General features: G+C 38.2%; 1 protein-coding gene across 3 annotated transcripts in view; it reads right to left on the bottom strand.

Annotated features, from left to right (window-relative positions):
* Positions 1-608: 608 nt before the first annotated feature.
* LOC131790229 (transmembrane GTPase fzo-like) overlaps positions 609-15,322 on the bottom strand; it is a 104,127-nt gene continuing 89,413 nt past the window's right edge. The window contains exons 1-8 of one of the 3 annotated variants that reach the window (XM_066166196.1): positions 14,876-14,984; positions 14,750-14,795; positions 11,461-11,507; positions 7,230-7,959; positions 6,490-6,714; positions 4,732-5,422; positions 3,915-4,359; positions 609-2,127 (exon numbers count right to left, since the gene is read on the bottom strand). In XM_066166196.1, coding sequence (XP_066022293.1) covers positions 2,055-2,127; positions 3,915-4,359; positions 4,732-5,422; positions 6,490-6,714; positions 7,230-7,949 — 2,154 coding nt within the window. In that variant the 5' untranslated portion in view covers positions 7,950-7,959; positions 11,461-11,507; positions 14,750-14,795; positions 14,876-14,984 and the 3' untranslated portion in view covers positions 609-2,054. Of the gene's footprint in view, positions 2,128-3,914; positions 4,360-4,731; positions 5,423-6,489; positions 6,715-7,229; positions 7,960-11,460; positions 11,508-14,749; positions 14,796-14,875; positions 14,985-15,322 lie in introns of those variants that run through there. The other 2 variants (XM_066166195.1, XM_066166194.1) reach the window with 2 other exon arrangements.

Below are 15,322 nucleotides of genomic sequence, written 5' to 3'. Positions count from 1 at the left end.
TCATCAATAATACCTCTACCTATAAGTACTTAGGTGTTCACCTTGACTCATCACTAAACCTCGCATCACATTTTGACCGAATCTATAAAAAAGCTGCAACCAGAATCAATCTCTTGCGATCAATTCGTCCTTTGATCGACCAAAAGTGTGCAGAATCGATCTATAACACTATGATCGCACCTATCTTTACCTATTGCGGAACACTTGGTCTTAGCTTTCCGGATTACCGAAAGGAAATGATAAAGAACATCGAACGACGAGGCTTTAAAGTTATCGGCAATAGTTCTTTTAATCCCCCATCCGTGAACAATTTGATCAAGCGTAAAAGCTGTCTGTTTGTTTTCGACTGTCTCCTGAATAATGTTTGCACACCCTTTAAGAACTACTTCGAAAGGCTGGTTCATTCTAAGGCCACTAGGAATAACGGTATATCAGTGAAATTACCCAAAGTTCGTTTAGAATTTGGTAAAAAGAGCTTCTATTACCAAGGAGCAAAGACTTTCAACAACCTGCCTGCTGAACTAAGGTCGTTAGATTCGAGACTGAAATTTAAGAACAAATTGCGAGATTATTTTAGTTAAATTCTATCTAAACGTGGTTATAGGTATCCTTTTCAGAGTATTTTTATTTAATTTTTAATTTTTTTTCATTTTATTGTATGCTTTTCTAGACCTTAAGATCAATGATTATATCTTGTTAAATTTTATTTTATTTATTTATTTATTATTTTTGACAGGACCCCAAGGACAACAGTGTTACACACTGATGGGTTTTTCAATCCTGTATAAAAATTCGTTATTATTATTATTATTTATTATTATTATCACCAATCACAATCATTATGGTTTGTGCAGCATTAGTCCGGTTCATGTGTGACTATCATTACATCACTGAGACATAAAGCCAAAGAAATAAGCTATTGGGATATCTTTAATATGGCTTGGATATAGCATTTTACAAGTGTCTATTACTCCGGTCAAAATATTAAACTGACAAAAATGAACCTTATGTTTACATAGGTATCAAGCAAAATTTATTGTCGAAGCCGTAAACTTCAGTCCCTTGTTTTCGTCGATTCTCTTTGAATTTATATTTTTCTTAGCCTATTTTAAATTGTTTCAGTTTGTTTCCGATCATAGCCAGCGCACTTACAACACGTAATGCTTTGCGCAGAGAGGCTAAAGTTGCGAAGACAATTATTACTGTAATTTTCTGGGTACCCGTATTACTGGAAACAATTTTATGATTAGTTTTACAGTCGCAATTAAAATTCCCACCAATTTCTTATTTTTTTGGATTGGTCATTTACCAAAGAAAATTATCCTGACATGTATTAGGAGGCAACGCAGAATATCTGTCATTCTACCTCGCATACTGACCTAAAACTAATAAAGAAATACCAAACGAAATTAGCAGTCAAATAAATCAAACACCATTCAGTATGCTGACCTAACATTACTGGTACCGCAGAATATCTTTCAATCTACCTCTGCGTATTGCTCTAATACTTGTAACGAAAATAAACAGAGAAATTGATATTAAAGATATGATTGGTTATTTACAAACACAGTTATGCTGACTCCGCATTAGTGGTACCAAAGAATAATTGTCATTCTACCCCGCATATTTCTTTAGGTACAATAATAGAGAGTTAATGGCTTTGTTAAGCCATGCGGATGATTCCGCTCGAGATCAATGTGAAACCTGGAAATCAAAAAAATAATAATAAAAGATGATGGGATTTTGCATTGGATATTCCACGAAATGGCTCTTCTTATCCACTGACACAAATTGTACATCAACATTAGAAATAAACAAAGTGATTTTAATCACTATGTTGGATATATACAAAGTGCAACCGAGAACAAATCCAGTGAGTTGCAGGTTGGAGGACTTGAACCTGGGACCGAAAAAATAAAAGTCCAGAGCCCTACCCATTCGGCCACACTGCCCCCTTGACTGGAAGTTCTAAGTCCTTAATCTCATCAGTTTGCTGTAATTCAAAACTTATTTGGTAGTGGGTAACTAGAACTTCTCCTTCTTGGTTAGTGTTCTTAGTCTCCTGGCTGAACGGGCGACTGATTTTCTGTCTGGTCATTCAGAGGAACTGTGTCTTTGTCTCTCAACCTGTAGAACATAATTGACATTTACATTTTCCTCACACCATTCTGTCCTATGCGAACAAGTAAATTAACAAGATATTAACTTTTAAACATTAGGATAGTGCCTGAGGTTAAGCATGCATGTATCTATATCTCACTGGAAAGTTAAAATTTATAGAGACAACGAGTACTACGAATGTCAACAGTAGTCCTACAATTATTCTCGTTAGTAATGGTCATCGTATTAAAAAATAAAAACGACAATTCTATCGCACAAAACAATCCAGGACGCTTTAGCTGATGAGAGTAATAATTTCCCTAAAGCTGCGATAAAACCGAAAGAACTTTTAATAATACGTGTAGACAGTGTCTCTTCTTTAACTGCTAGGCATAATAATAGCAATAGCGATATCGCTTTGATGAACCACCCGCTTCTTTTGAAGTTAATTTTTTTTTTATATTTTTTACTGAAAAAACAAAACATGTTTTGGATGAAACATCATCCCTCGTCAGTTGTATAATGAGAAATAAAATGAAATTATAAGATAAATAGTATAAAAAGTGAGATGTTAGCAAGTATAATTAAAAAGAAAAGAAACTATTTTAGTTAAGAAAGGAGACTAATCAGTATGAAAGGGATAAATTAAGATGTTTGACATGGAAATTTAAAGGCGGCTGCTCCCAAAGGATGTGCATGGCTTCCTTAATTTTCAATTGGAAGCTTGTGGAAGCAGAGTCCAGAGTTTTAAAATAATCTTTTGAACAAAAGGAGCGACAATTTTCAGAAACTCTCAGGTGCTTAAAGACGTGGGAGTGTTTGTCAGAGGAGAGATGTTCGCGAATGCGAGTGGCAACGTGTCTTTTGGTTTCACCAACAGAACAGGCACTACAGCCTGCACATGAAAACTTATAAATAACTCGCGACTGCAGGCAAACCCGCAGGGATAGGATCCTTGATCGCAAACCGACTCTTAATTCTAAACGGGGTGAACTCGAACTTAATGTCAAGATCACTGCAAAATTTGCTGACTAATTTCTTGATTCTGCTTTGCATTGTGATAGGAAAAGGACCGATGCATAGTAATTTAAAATACAAACGATTTTCCTTAGGAGCAGCACTCTGAGAAGAATCGGAGGTGAAGTTATTGTTGAGAAATTTTCTGATAACATTCTCGATGACGTTAGAAGGGAACAAATTCCTCCTTAAAGGTTTTAGTAAGGTTATTTTTGTTAAGGTGAAAGCCATCCCAAGTATAATTAATTTCAAACGTTAGGTCTACCAGGGCGCGTACTAATCCTGATTTGTAACTGAAAGGTACAAAACTGTTCAAATTAGTGTGAAGACCGGTGAAGGTCTTCTTGTGAAACATCGTGGTGATAATGCCCTGATCGCTATTGTTATCTAAAAGAACATCTAACAAGGGGAGCTCGTGGTTTTCTTCCCTCTCCATAGTAAACTTCATGTTAGGGTGCAGGATGTTGATATAACTATAGAAAGATAAAGCATCCTCAGTTGTCCCTTTCATACTAATTAGTCTCTCTTCTTAGCTTAAAGAGTTTCCCTTTTTTTTTTTTTTTAATTATGCTTGTTAACATCTCGCTTTGCTATACTATTTATTGCATAATTCTATTTTATTTCAATGGATGAAGTTTCATCCGAAACATGTTTTGTTTTCGTTAAAAAATATTTTAAAAATATTTAAAAAATTAACTTCAAAAGCACCGTGTGGTTCACCAAAGCGATATCTTACTTTAATTTTCGTGATCTTACAAAGCTTGACTATGCAGAATATTCTTGATAGCAATACTCACCCAAGCTTCAGCTCGTCAAACCCATCTCGGACATTCTGCAAACGCTTTGTGCTTTCAGTTACTTTATTTGACCATTCCGTTAGTTTATTTAATTCCTTATTCAGTTCTGACTTTTCTCCGGAAAAACGATCGTTTTCGTTTGTTAACCTTGAGGACCTTTCGTCAGCGGTCGTTTGTATTTCTGGTAATTTTGAGACGAATCTTGCAAATTGTCTCTTGATTTCTATCAAAATTTCTCGTGCAAACCGTGTCATGACGCCGACCTTCATCTGACTGGGCCCGAAATAATGCCTTATCTTTTGTCCGAATCCTCCAAATCCTGCAACGTTTCCCACCAGCATCGAAAATCCCAGGGTACCTCCGAAGAAAGTTCTTCCGGCAACTGCTTTTCCAGAAACAGCGGCAGCAGTAGCAGTAGCTCCTGGCTTTACCACCGCAACGAGACCTGTCATAGGAAAAAATTAAAGAATGGAAACCGTCTCGTCTCAAGAAAATTGAATGAGTTCATGTATAAGTACAAGTCATAAGAATGGTACTACTTCTTGCCAGTAGCAGTAGCAATAGCAATAGCAATAGCAATAACAGTAGCAATAGCAGTGGTGAATTTGTGGGTGGCGGTCGGGATGGTGGTGGTGGTGGTAGTATAGCTGTTGTTTTTGTTCTAATTTTCACAGTTCTGGTAACACTATTTTAAAAAAATACTATTTTCTAATTTTCTCAAAGAGAGCCATTTTTCTTTCGTAAAAATTTGTTGTATGGCTTTTGAGGAGATGCCTCCATTCTCGAGAAGCTTATGGACAAAAACACCTTCACTTACCAGCACCGGCCCCTGCTGGTACCACTGCAGCAGATACTGTGGCAGCTGCAAAACTGAGAAGTACTGCCCAGACGTTGTTGCTTGTAACGTAGGCATAAGGGTCTCTTCTATCGTCATAACTAGAATCTTCCGCTCCTCTCAGCTCTCTAGCTTTATAGGACGGCAACAATTCTCTCAAATACATTGCTAGACTAAGATCAAGATCACCCCTGCGTTGCTCATACTCTTTTTCTAATTTTACAGTTTGTTCATATAAAGCTGTATTGATTCCACCAATCTTTCTACTAAAAAAATTGTCAATAGCTTCATTCTCACTTTGCACAGTGTTGCATCTTTCTATGTCGTTGCGAAGTTCCTCTATCAATCGATCAATCTCCCCTTCAGTGAGGTGACGGTTTATCAGATAATTGAGCTCCTGCACCTCATGAATCACTGCATCAAGGCTACGGTGTTCTTTCTCCAAAGTGCTCATTATGTTATTTATCTCAGTCAGACGATCTTTACTGGAATTCCTCCTTTCCTCGAAGATCCTTTGAACGCTATTGAAGATATTCTCGTGTTCTGAAGCGAGAGCTTTGGCATGTTCTATTAGAGCCACGCCTTTTTGTGCTTTAACTGATCCTGCACCCTTCGCTAAATCTCTCTCAAACCTCAAAAAATCCTCTCTTCCATCAAAGCCTTGCGGAGTTTCCTAGAAGACAATTATACGAAAACGAAGTTTTAATGAAGTGGTATTGCTTATCACGCGATGCACTCATTTCCTCCCTAATTAAAAAAAAACAGTCCTCTTTAGGTGATTAGGTCGAATGTTAACCCAGCCAGATCATGTGGTGTGATTAACATAACTCATTTGGAATGCGAATGGGCGAGAGTGGAAAACGAATGCTGGACAGAATCAGCGCATCACAGAACCATTCGACTCCCTAAAACCCAAACTTCCACCTCTCAAGGCACGCCGACAACACCAGACAAGGTGGGAGTAAATTTCACTTTGTCTTATTGTGAATCTCAGCGTGGAACACATAACCCTTGTTTAGTTGAATAAGCACCGTGAAGCTAATTCATTTTGCGCAGTTAACCTTAAAGAGGGTTAATTTTTTTTCGGCGGCCAAAACAATCTCAACCCACCTTTACGTTTACACCAGTGTCTTAGGTAATAAAAATTCTACTTTCATTCAAATATATCAAACTTTTGCATATCTTCGTTACGTTGTTATTTTGCCTAATACGCATTTGGAGTAACATTATTGAAAAGCTTTAAGGGCCCCTCGTTTCGCCATGCACGCTATCGACAGGCAGCTTACTAAGGAGGTCAGACGACGTGGTGGAACTCAAAAAACGGAACAGAATACTGCGCCCAATTTACAAGCAGTTAACCATTTAAAATTTGTGTAAACGAAAATTATTTCAAAAGAAGTTTCCTGCCTGTTCTCAGATGAGTGCAACCTGCAACTCGGGTGTCAATTTTGTATTCTTGCCACATTTTGACGTCCTAAGGGATCAATTACTTAGCTGAAGTGCGACAACACGGAATCTGTTGTTTTCAATGTGTATATTTATAAATTGTAAATCTGTTTTTGCACCATGCGGAACTCTTTCGCTTTTCGAAGATAATTTCCTTCTCCAGTATGATTTTTTCACTTAAAAACGTGCGCATCTTTGTGCTCGCTACTGGACTCTCCAATGCCTCAATTTACCTCGCTTCCAGGTTTCAGGTAACTAATCAGATTCCGAGAATACGATTCGCAGAAACCTCACCTTTGCTTCGGAAAAATGCTTTGCATCAACGAAATAAACCGGGCATTCGTCATTGACGAATTCCTGAAAATATCCTTTGTAGACATTTCGTATTTGTTGCCGCTTGCCTGCTTTGACTGTTGTCTTTATTTTCTCCTCTTCTTTTTCATCTTGTAAGTTTTTATCCCATTTTGTAAAGACGCCAAATTTGAGCTTGAATTTCATCTTGTTTAGGAGATCTGCAATCTAAAAAGCGAAATAAAATAAAGCAGGGAACAAATTTGTGTTATTTGTCAATTCATATATTTAAACTCTGTCCTCTTTTTGGTTTCTTTTGGTTTTTTGACGGTGTTTGTCGAATTGATGATTCGTTTACTTTGTTTTTTACTTTGTTTCTTTAATTGAAAAGACAGCTGGAAAAGTGTTCAACAGAGAATTGTGAGCTGAGAACTTTGTGGATGCATTAACCTGGTTGAGTTATTGATTAAATAGCAGCGAAAATACTCAAGGTGTTGTGTTTTGCCTTCATTTCCAAAATTCTTTTGATGGCCTGGAATCGCTAATGAGTGAGAAAACACTTCTCTTCTTCCTCAACCTAAGTTCTTAAAAACGATACACGTGATCGGTGCAAGGTCGTTCAGCAAGGCTCCATGATTAATTCTAATGGTGCCCCCGCACTTAAGGAATTATGATAATCCATCTAAGTTCTGCCAGTTGAACATGCCAGGAGCGATAATAAAGTAACGTATACATTTCCTTACATCATTCATGGAAGGTGACATGAAATCCATCACAGAAACGAGTATCTCTGCCTCCTTGCATGAGTCGAAGACAACTATGTCGCCATCGTAGTTCTCTTTAAAACCGGGTGTATCTATCAAAATGATATTTTCTGGTAGATTGCAGAGCTGGCGAGGCCAATTCACTTGTATGACACTGCGAGAGTCAATCCTGAGCTTCTCCCTTTCTGCAGTTTCTGACTTGCCAGACATTTTACTCAAAAGGCCCTTTACGGCCTCTGCGCTCTTATGGTCTGTGAGTGGCTCTTGACAACCTACTTTAACAATACTCCACTCTTCATCAGCCGTAGGGCGAACCTGAATTTTGCACATCGTCGTCTGAATTTTATCAACGGGAAGACGGCTGTCTTGAAGTAAGGCATTTATCAAGGACGATTTGCCACTGCTTGTACGTCCCACAAACACAATGGTTACATCTTCAGATACCGCCTTTTCAAGTTCTCCTTTCAATTCATCCACTATTTTCTCTAAGTTGTCGTGAAACCGCTTGATTTCCTCTGGTTGGCTAGGAATTTTATTTTTGTACTCCTTATAGAACTGATCACAGACCTTTTTAACTTCTTCCATTACCTTCGTCAAACTCTCAATATTGTCCCTCAATTCGTTAATTTTCTTGGCTGTTTCCTTGAAGCCATCCCACTTCTTTTTGCTCGTCGATACAGCAGATGCTGCGGTTGCCATTTCTTGATTTCTGAGAAGTAAAAAAAAGAACTGGCCGTTACCCCTCCCGTGGAAAACAGTTGTTAGAGTTAATCCTGTAAGTAGAGTGAAAATTTTCTTGGAAAACTATTGACAGGGTTCATTCAGCGATGTGCGTTTCCAATGGCAAGCTTTAATTTTTTCACCCTGTTTAAACAGAACTATTCCTGTACTTTCATGTACAGTACGCTCGTTCGTCATAGTGGCGGTCATCTCGATGGAGCTCGATGGTTGCAACTTCCAACGTAGATGTCATCATCTGTGGTGTAAGAAGAGGTCGTTTTGTCTTTGCAATGTTGCAATCCTTGCCGCGAATGCAACTGTTCTTAATTTCAAAGGCGGCTTTCGCAAGTTTTTGTATTTGCAAGCCTTGAGCTCTGTATTCTGTTATTGCACTGCAATTGTTACTTATGTAGATAGTAGTTAATGTACTGTATATAATATACGATTTTATTTTTAATATTATTTTTTTTTCTTTCTAGGACAAATTAGCTGATGTGATGTGATTTAAGTACGTGTTTTCATGAGCCATAACTTGGCCAGTCTCAGCTCCTCATTACAAACTCGTTGAAATTTTATACATGTTCACTTTCCATTCCTTTTTGACCGAGATGATCTTTCGGACCTCTCGATGCTGAGAGTATATTTTGTTTGAAATATTTCAATTTTGAAACACTGGAAGATAAATGTTTACAAGCGAAGGAATAAGCTTTGGACTTCACCATTCTTCAATTTTCAAGAAGGATTGAAAACACTTCTGAAAATGGAGACCGAATAGGCTGACTTCACATAAAACTTTGTGACATTTGGAAAAGCCTTTGGTTCAGCTACTGTTATTTAAGGACTTATATGTCCGAAAGGAATTGTTATGTCAAAGAGTGTAATTCAAACAACTTGCAGAAAACGCTACACTGCACAACAATTTCTGATTGTCTCCTGAAATTTTTTAAGCCGAAGCATGCAAACACCTATGCCTAGATATATTTTTATTCTTAAGGCAGGTTAAGTACTTCTTTGAATTACTCTTTTGTCTCGAAACACTTCTAGGCTATTTTGTCTGTTTCCGTAGATAGTTTCTGGGTATGGAGCGATTCTAAGTCGACTTAGAAGTGACTTGCTTGGTTTTTAATTTCTCTCGGCTTTTGTCAGGTTTTTGATACTTTGATACTGCGTAACTAAACCTCCTGATCGAAAGGTTAACTTGTCTGAAAATAACGGCTGGTAAAATGAACGAGAAGCGGAGTTGATATGCCAGGCCTCCAAACAAAGGCGCCACCACCCAACTGTATGGTTGGTTGGGCAAGTGTGCTCCAACAAAGCTGAATTTTCCTGTTTGCCAAAGAAGACCGCTTTTTGATGCTCTTTCAAACGTGTAAGAAACTGACGTTTGGTCCGTCCGATATACTCGTAATCACAGTCATTCCACGCAATAGGATAAATATCGTCGGTTCTTTTTATTGTTGCCTTGTTTGAATGATAATCTACATTTTAAGCATATATAAAGAGGGCAGCGCAAGACCGTATATAAAGAGCAGGTAATTTAGTGTTAACAACTGGGTTGAAAACGTAAATTAGCCACCGTAAAGGGTAAAAAAGCTGACGTTTCGAGCGTTAGCCCTATCGCTCTGACGAAGGGCTAACGCTCGAAACGTCAGCTTTTTTACCCTTTACGGTGGCTAATTTACGTTTTCAACCCAGTTGTTAACACTAAATTACCTGCTATACTCTCCCACCGACGCAGCACCACAGTTTCTTTAGAAACTTACCCCTTTATTCGTATATAAAGAGGGCAACCAAGACCGTTGCGAAAAATCGAATGGCCCTCTATCCAAGCTTAAACAAAAACGTCCCACCGCCCTCGGTTACTCTCTGAATTCTGAACAAAGTTGTCACTCAGAATTCCTCCTTGTATGCTTCTGTTTAAAAAAATCCAAACATATTTCCTTGAGGCTGACTCTTTGAGCTGGATTTCCGCTTTCAGTTTTTCTCTAAAAAACGGATTGTCCAGTTTGTGTAAAATTTTGGTTATATAATAAATCTTTTATTGTAGGATAACTCAGCTCTTTTTCAGCGATTATTTTTTTTTCGTCAACCTCAAATTCGGCTCGTCCGTAGATACACAATTCAATAGTGATTGGGAAATATTCGCCCTCTTCTAAATTTAAGTAAATTTTTTTGTATTTTGCCATGAAAGCTCCTGGTGACTTGTTTTGGCATATCAGGTGAGACATGCAAACATATCTCTGAACGTTTTGCGTATTACAATGCATGCTACCAAATATCAGTTGAAACCCTGACAACAAGCTAATTTTCGAAGCCAGCAGAAAGGAATAAAAAAATAATTAGAGACGAACAGTAAACCAAATCCATTTAGGAATACTAACCCCTCTACATTCTTAGGAGTCAATCAAGTTCGTTCGTCAGCTGGAGTTTGCCCTTGATTTTTTAATCCAGAAATAAAATGACACATTATCTGTGAGAGAAGTAATATTTCATAAACGAGGGCGAGTGTTTCATCGAGGTTTCCAAACACGAGAAAACTGATGAGAGCACGAGGCCGAAAGCCGAGTGCGTCTATTGTTTTCGAGAATTTGGAAATCCTGATGAAACACGGCGAAGCTCGAGTTTATGAAATGGCTTCTCAAAAGGGCATAATTTATCAACAATAAACACAAAAACGAAAGACCACGTAAATAGTCAGTTTTTGTCTTCTTTTGTTTCATTATCGCATGTGCTTAGTTGTTAGTCAGTGTCATGAAAGGTGTTGTGTTTTTTGACGACTTCGGCTTTTTAATTAAAAGCAGCCACAATTTGTTCGACGTTCTCATTTGCAATTTTGGGAAAGGGAAGAAGCAGCTACGGAAAGGTCTTCCCGGTTTCGACCGCCGAAAAGTTGCAAAGAGGAAGTTTATGCTCGAACGTTAAAGTACTCAGTACAAAGATGGCTGTTGATGTTTTCCGAAATTTGGATATCTAATCACGCGTGTTCGGATCTGTTCTTTACCGGGTATCACGAGGCATCAATGTGACCTAAATGAGGCCACACAATTAGTTAATTACCTCATGCATTATTAACGTTTGAGAAGGTCCACTCATGACCATAGTATGTAGCTTTAGAGGAACTTTTCATTACTGCACAACATCATTTTCCAATAGCGTCCACTCACACAGGCACGCTCGTGTGAGATCGGCAAGGAATCTTCTCCCGACAGCTTGACTTCCAAGAGCGAGAATCAACAATTCTTCAATTAAAAATTACGTAGCGGTAGCTGTATTCAGAAGGGCCGCATAACGGCTCTGAATTCTAGGTTGGGATGATCTCAAGCTCTTTGACGCAAAATGATCTCTGGGGTCAAATATTTTCTCAAAACAAAAACAACATTGTAATTTAAAAACTTATGCACTAATTTTAGCACGGGATATATTGGTCAAACGATTGACATGCTGTAGCTCTCTTAATGTTAGACAACGCATGAGCAAGAGGAAGGAATACCTGTTTTTATCCAGCTCTTCTTCGTGGATTGGTAATGGAGACGTTTTCTGTATAGGGAAAGAAGAGACAAACAGCTTAGCAAACTCAGAAAATAGATAGTCGAAGGCTTTTGTTTACAGGTATAGCACAATTTTAACGCATTGAACAGAAATAGAGGTTGTGAAATAACGCTAGAAGGTAGTGTTGAAGAACATATGTCTCGCATGCAAAACAAAAAACCTGCCGCATTACACATATTTATTAGTAGCCTGTTGCACAAGATAAGGATGATTCAAGAATATATCGTCTAATTGACATTAAAAAAATAACTAAATTGGAAAAAGTTATATTAACAATAGAAATATAATAATAATTTCAAGTGCTTAGGATACAAAATATTTTTTGGCGTTTTCTGGTTAATAGCTGTATTAATCGAACTTAGCGCATAGCGAGTTCTCCCGAGGAAACTGTGAAGACACGTCCGGGTAACTATGGTGAAGAAAGGCGAAATCAAGAAGAGAGGACGAACGTAACTGTAACTGGACAAACCGGGGGAAGATGGCCAACAAATGCAACTAAAAAGAAGCTGATTCAGGGGCCTGTTCCCACTCCGTACACGATCGTTCCTCATTCTGTTTGGCTGACATTTCACAGGCGAAGAATGGTGAGATTCAAATTGTTGTATGTTTCACGCGCTTGAGATTTACTCATAATCCTTGTCTTTCCACATGACTACATTTGCACTTTTATTATCGTGTGAAAATCCTACCAATTGTAGTATCCATCGTATTTTGATAACAGAAATAAATCATTGTTATAAAGGTCAAGCCTTTTCCTGAGCTGATCGATGTCCTGAACAGCGCGAAACCCCTGCCGGATACAGGCATAAACACAAGCCAGAAGGGGCCGTGTATTCTCCCAACATAGGTTTCCAAAAATCCACCCCACGAGCCATCAATTCTTATCACTGAATTAGATGTTCACGAATCTATGCACTGTGTGAAAGTCGATGCATACGAAATATTCATTTGCAACGCTGATGTCAGTTATTTGCCGGAGAGCGAAATATGAACATTTAACACGTAAAATCAATAGAATTTACTTACATCTTGTGTGTCCGTTGTGGTTTCCGGCGTTCTTTGCCGTTTTAAGCTTGCTTTGCCATCACTGTTATTCCTGTTATGAGACGAAGTCAAGGCTGCACACTTCGATTTCGTTGTATAACAGGAATAACAGTAATGGCAAAGCAAGCTAAAAACGGCAGAGAACGCCGGAAACCACAACGAACACACAAGATGTGAGTAAGCTCTATTGATTCTACGTGTAAAATGTTCATATTTCGAGATATTTGTCGTTGTAAATCGACCATATTTCGTTCCCCATACTATCCTTGTAACGTGTTTAAATCAGTCTCGACAGTTCCCCTCCTAAGTTAACACCGAGTCACCCAACGCGTGACGCTTTCATGAATTAATCGTTTGCTTTTTCTCGAGATGTGAACTTGGGACGCCTTTGTTCACAAGAATCTGCACTCGAACTATCTCAAGAATACTTGCATCTCTCTGCCATTTTTCTTTCGATATATTGACGTGTAAAGTTAGAAATTAACCAGGTGCTAATCTTGGTTGGTCGATGTGCTCTAGTGGAGAGTCCTAATTCGCAGTAAATTCAAACTAAAAATAGACTTGTCTGTGAAAACGCCGTGACAAAAATACAGGGCAGTTAAAGGCTCCAACTAATGGGCTCCAACAATCCGCGGTTTGGGATATTCTGACACTCCGTGTTTTAAGAAATTCCACCATTACGCCGATCCACCATTTATCCTTTCTATCGATCTGTTGAATGACTCAAGCTATCGTATTTCGCAGCATGCTTGCATCGCAAATTTAGCGGCTCTTTTCGGCAGAAGTCGGTGAAATGCTCAGACGGTGAAATTCTCTCTTTTCAAAGAAAAAAATTTCCTCAAAGCTTCCACGATATATTGAGATATTTCTGCTTGGGAAAGTTTTTTGATACATATTATGCGTTGGTGGATTCCACAGTGAAATTATTTTGAGATGTTTATCGTCTTTTGTAGTGTCACGGCAAAAAATATTAAAAAGAGGATTATTTCTTTGGATCTACACTACTTGTTGATTTCAATGGTAAAATGCTCTTTCTTCGAAGAAAAGAATTTTCTGATTTTCTTGATCCGCTGATGACAGGAGAAATATTGTTTTTTTTTGCGTGCGCAATCCTGAAATGATGTCTTCTGCTGTTTTCCGTACTGACAAAGGCAAGAACTGAAAACATAACGCTCAAGTGGCTTTAAGCCAGAAATCACAAAATGAATGAAGTCAAATGTGTATCGAGTGCGAATGTCGAACCACTAAGATACTCTGAAATTAATAATACGTAGCACCGGTTCAAACGTTGGCAAAGATCGGAATTCTATTGTTACACTCACTTACTCATCACGACAACATATGTAGCTTCGCCTCCTATAGAATCACTAGCCACCAAAAAAAATATATAGATATCGAATAGTTTCCAAGGTCTCGCCATCATATGCTTGCATACTCTTTTCCTCGCTGGTTTCGAGCTAACTGAATTTTTTTGACTTCTTTAAAGCGAAATAATTGTACAGTTTCTCGATTTTATATTCAAGAATATTACGCTCAAGATTTCTTGGAATAAATCAAGTCCTTTACTTCGGACGGAAAAGGAAATTGAAGCTTGCTCATGAGGTTTTAACTGAGGACTGGAATGAAACATTTTCCATGAAAGAAGGTCCATTCATATCCGTAGTCTTGCTTTAGTGCAACTTTTCAATACTAGTCACCTCTATAGTTTTTTTTGCATAATTGTTGAGGTTTTCGATTCGTTTCGTTTTGTAAACAGGTCGAATTTAAGAATTCTGAAGAAGGCAAAATGGGGGTGTGATATTCGAATGTCCTTTCCTAATGGCATCTACTCAAATTTACCCAAACAGCAAGGCACGCTCGTTTGAGATCGGCAGAGCATCTACTGCCGGCAGTTTGACTTTGAAGAGTGAGAATCAACAATTCTCTTAATTCTTGCCGTAATAATCATGCATTTATAACTGTATTGGGCAAAAGCCCTTACAGCAGCACTGAATTTTGACTTCGGATGATTTCATGCTCTTTCATAACAAAATGATCTCTCGGTCAAATTTTTGCTCAAAACGAAAACATCACTGCATTTTCAAAACTTACTCTAAACTAATGTAGCACAGAATACCTTGGTCATATGAATAGCAAAGAGTAGCTCTCTCAATGCTAGACAACACAGGAGCAATAGGAAGTAATACCTGTTCTTATCCTGCTATACTTTGTGGATTTTTAATGGAAACGTCTCTGTGTAAGGAAAGAGGAGACAAACAGATTAGCAACTTGAGAAAATTTTGATCGTCAAGGTCTCGCTTTCATATGCTTACATAATCACTTCGTTGTTGGTTTCAAGCTAACTGATTTTTCCAAGAAACGAGTGATTTCTGCGTGTTGGGGAGCTATTGCGTGCCAACAGCTATTGCGTGCTAACAGCCAGAAATTGAAAAATTATTTTTGGCGAAGAGCAATTATTAAGGGTCAGCATCCTCACCTGATAACTTCTAGAGACCTCTCCAATTTCAGTTATCATTTAACAACAAACAGTCCCTTTAGTCACCTTCGCAGCTGCTCTGTTAAGGATGTCATGCAAACATTCCCCACCGAGAAAAAGTTGCTTTCCACTGATGAACGTTCCTTATCAGGTATACAGTCACTATAGGCTGATTACAGAGAGCCATAAATATTTGGGGAGCCTCCTGCATCAGTTTCGCCCTTATTGTAGACCACATGTGAAAATATAACTTATGTGAATGGCGGTGCCTAAAAATCCTTTC

This window comes from Pocillopora verrucosa, chromosome 4 (genome assembly GCF_036669915.1).
Source record: "Pocillopora verrucosa isolate sample1 chromosome 4, ASM3666991v2, whole genome shotgun sequence".
NCBI classification, from domain to species: domain Eukaryota; kingdom Metazoa; phylum Cnidaria; class Anthozoa; order Scleractinia; family Pocilloporidae; genus Pocillopora; species Pocillopora verrucosa.
The sequence above is the reverse complement of the archived record's forward strand: the minus strand, read 5'-3'. Positions and strand labels throughout refer to the sequence as shown.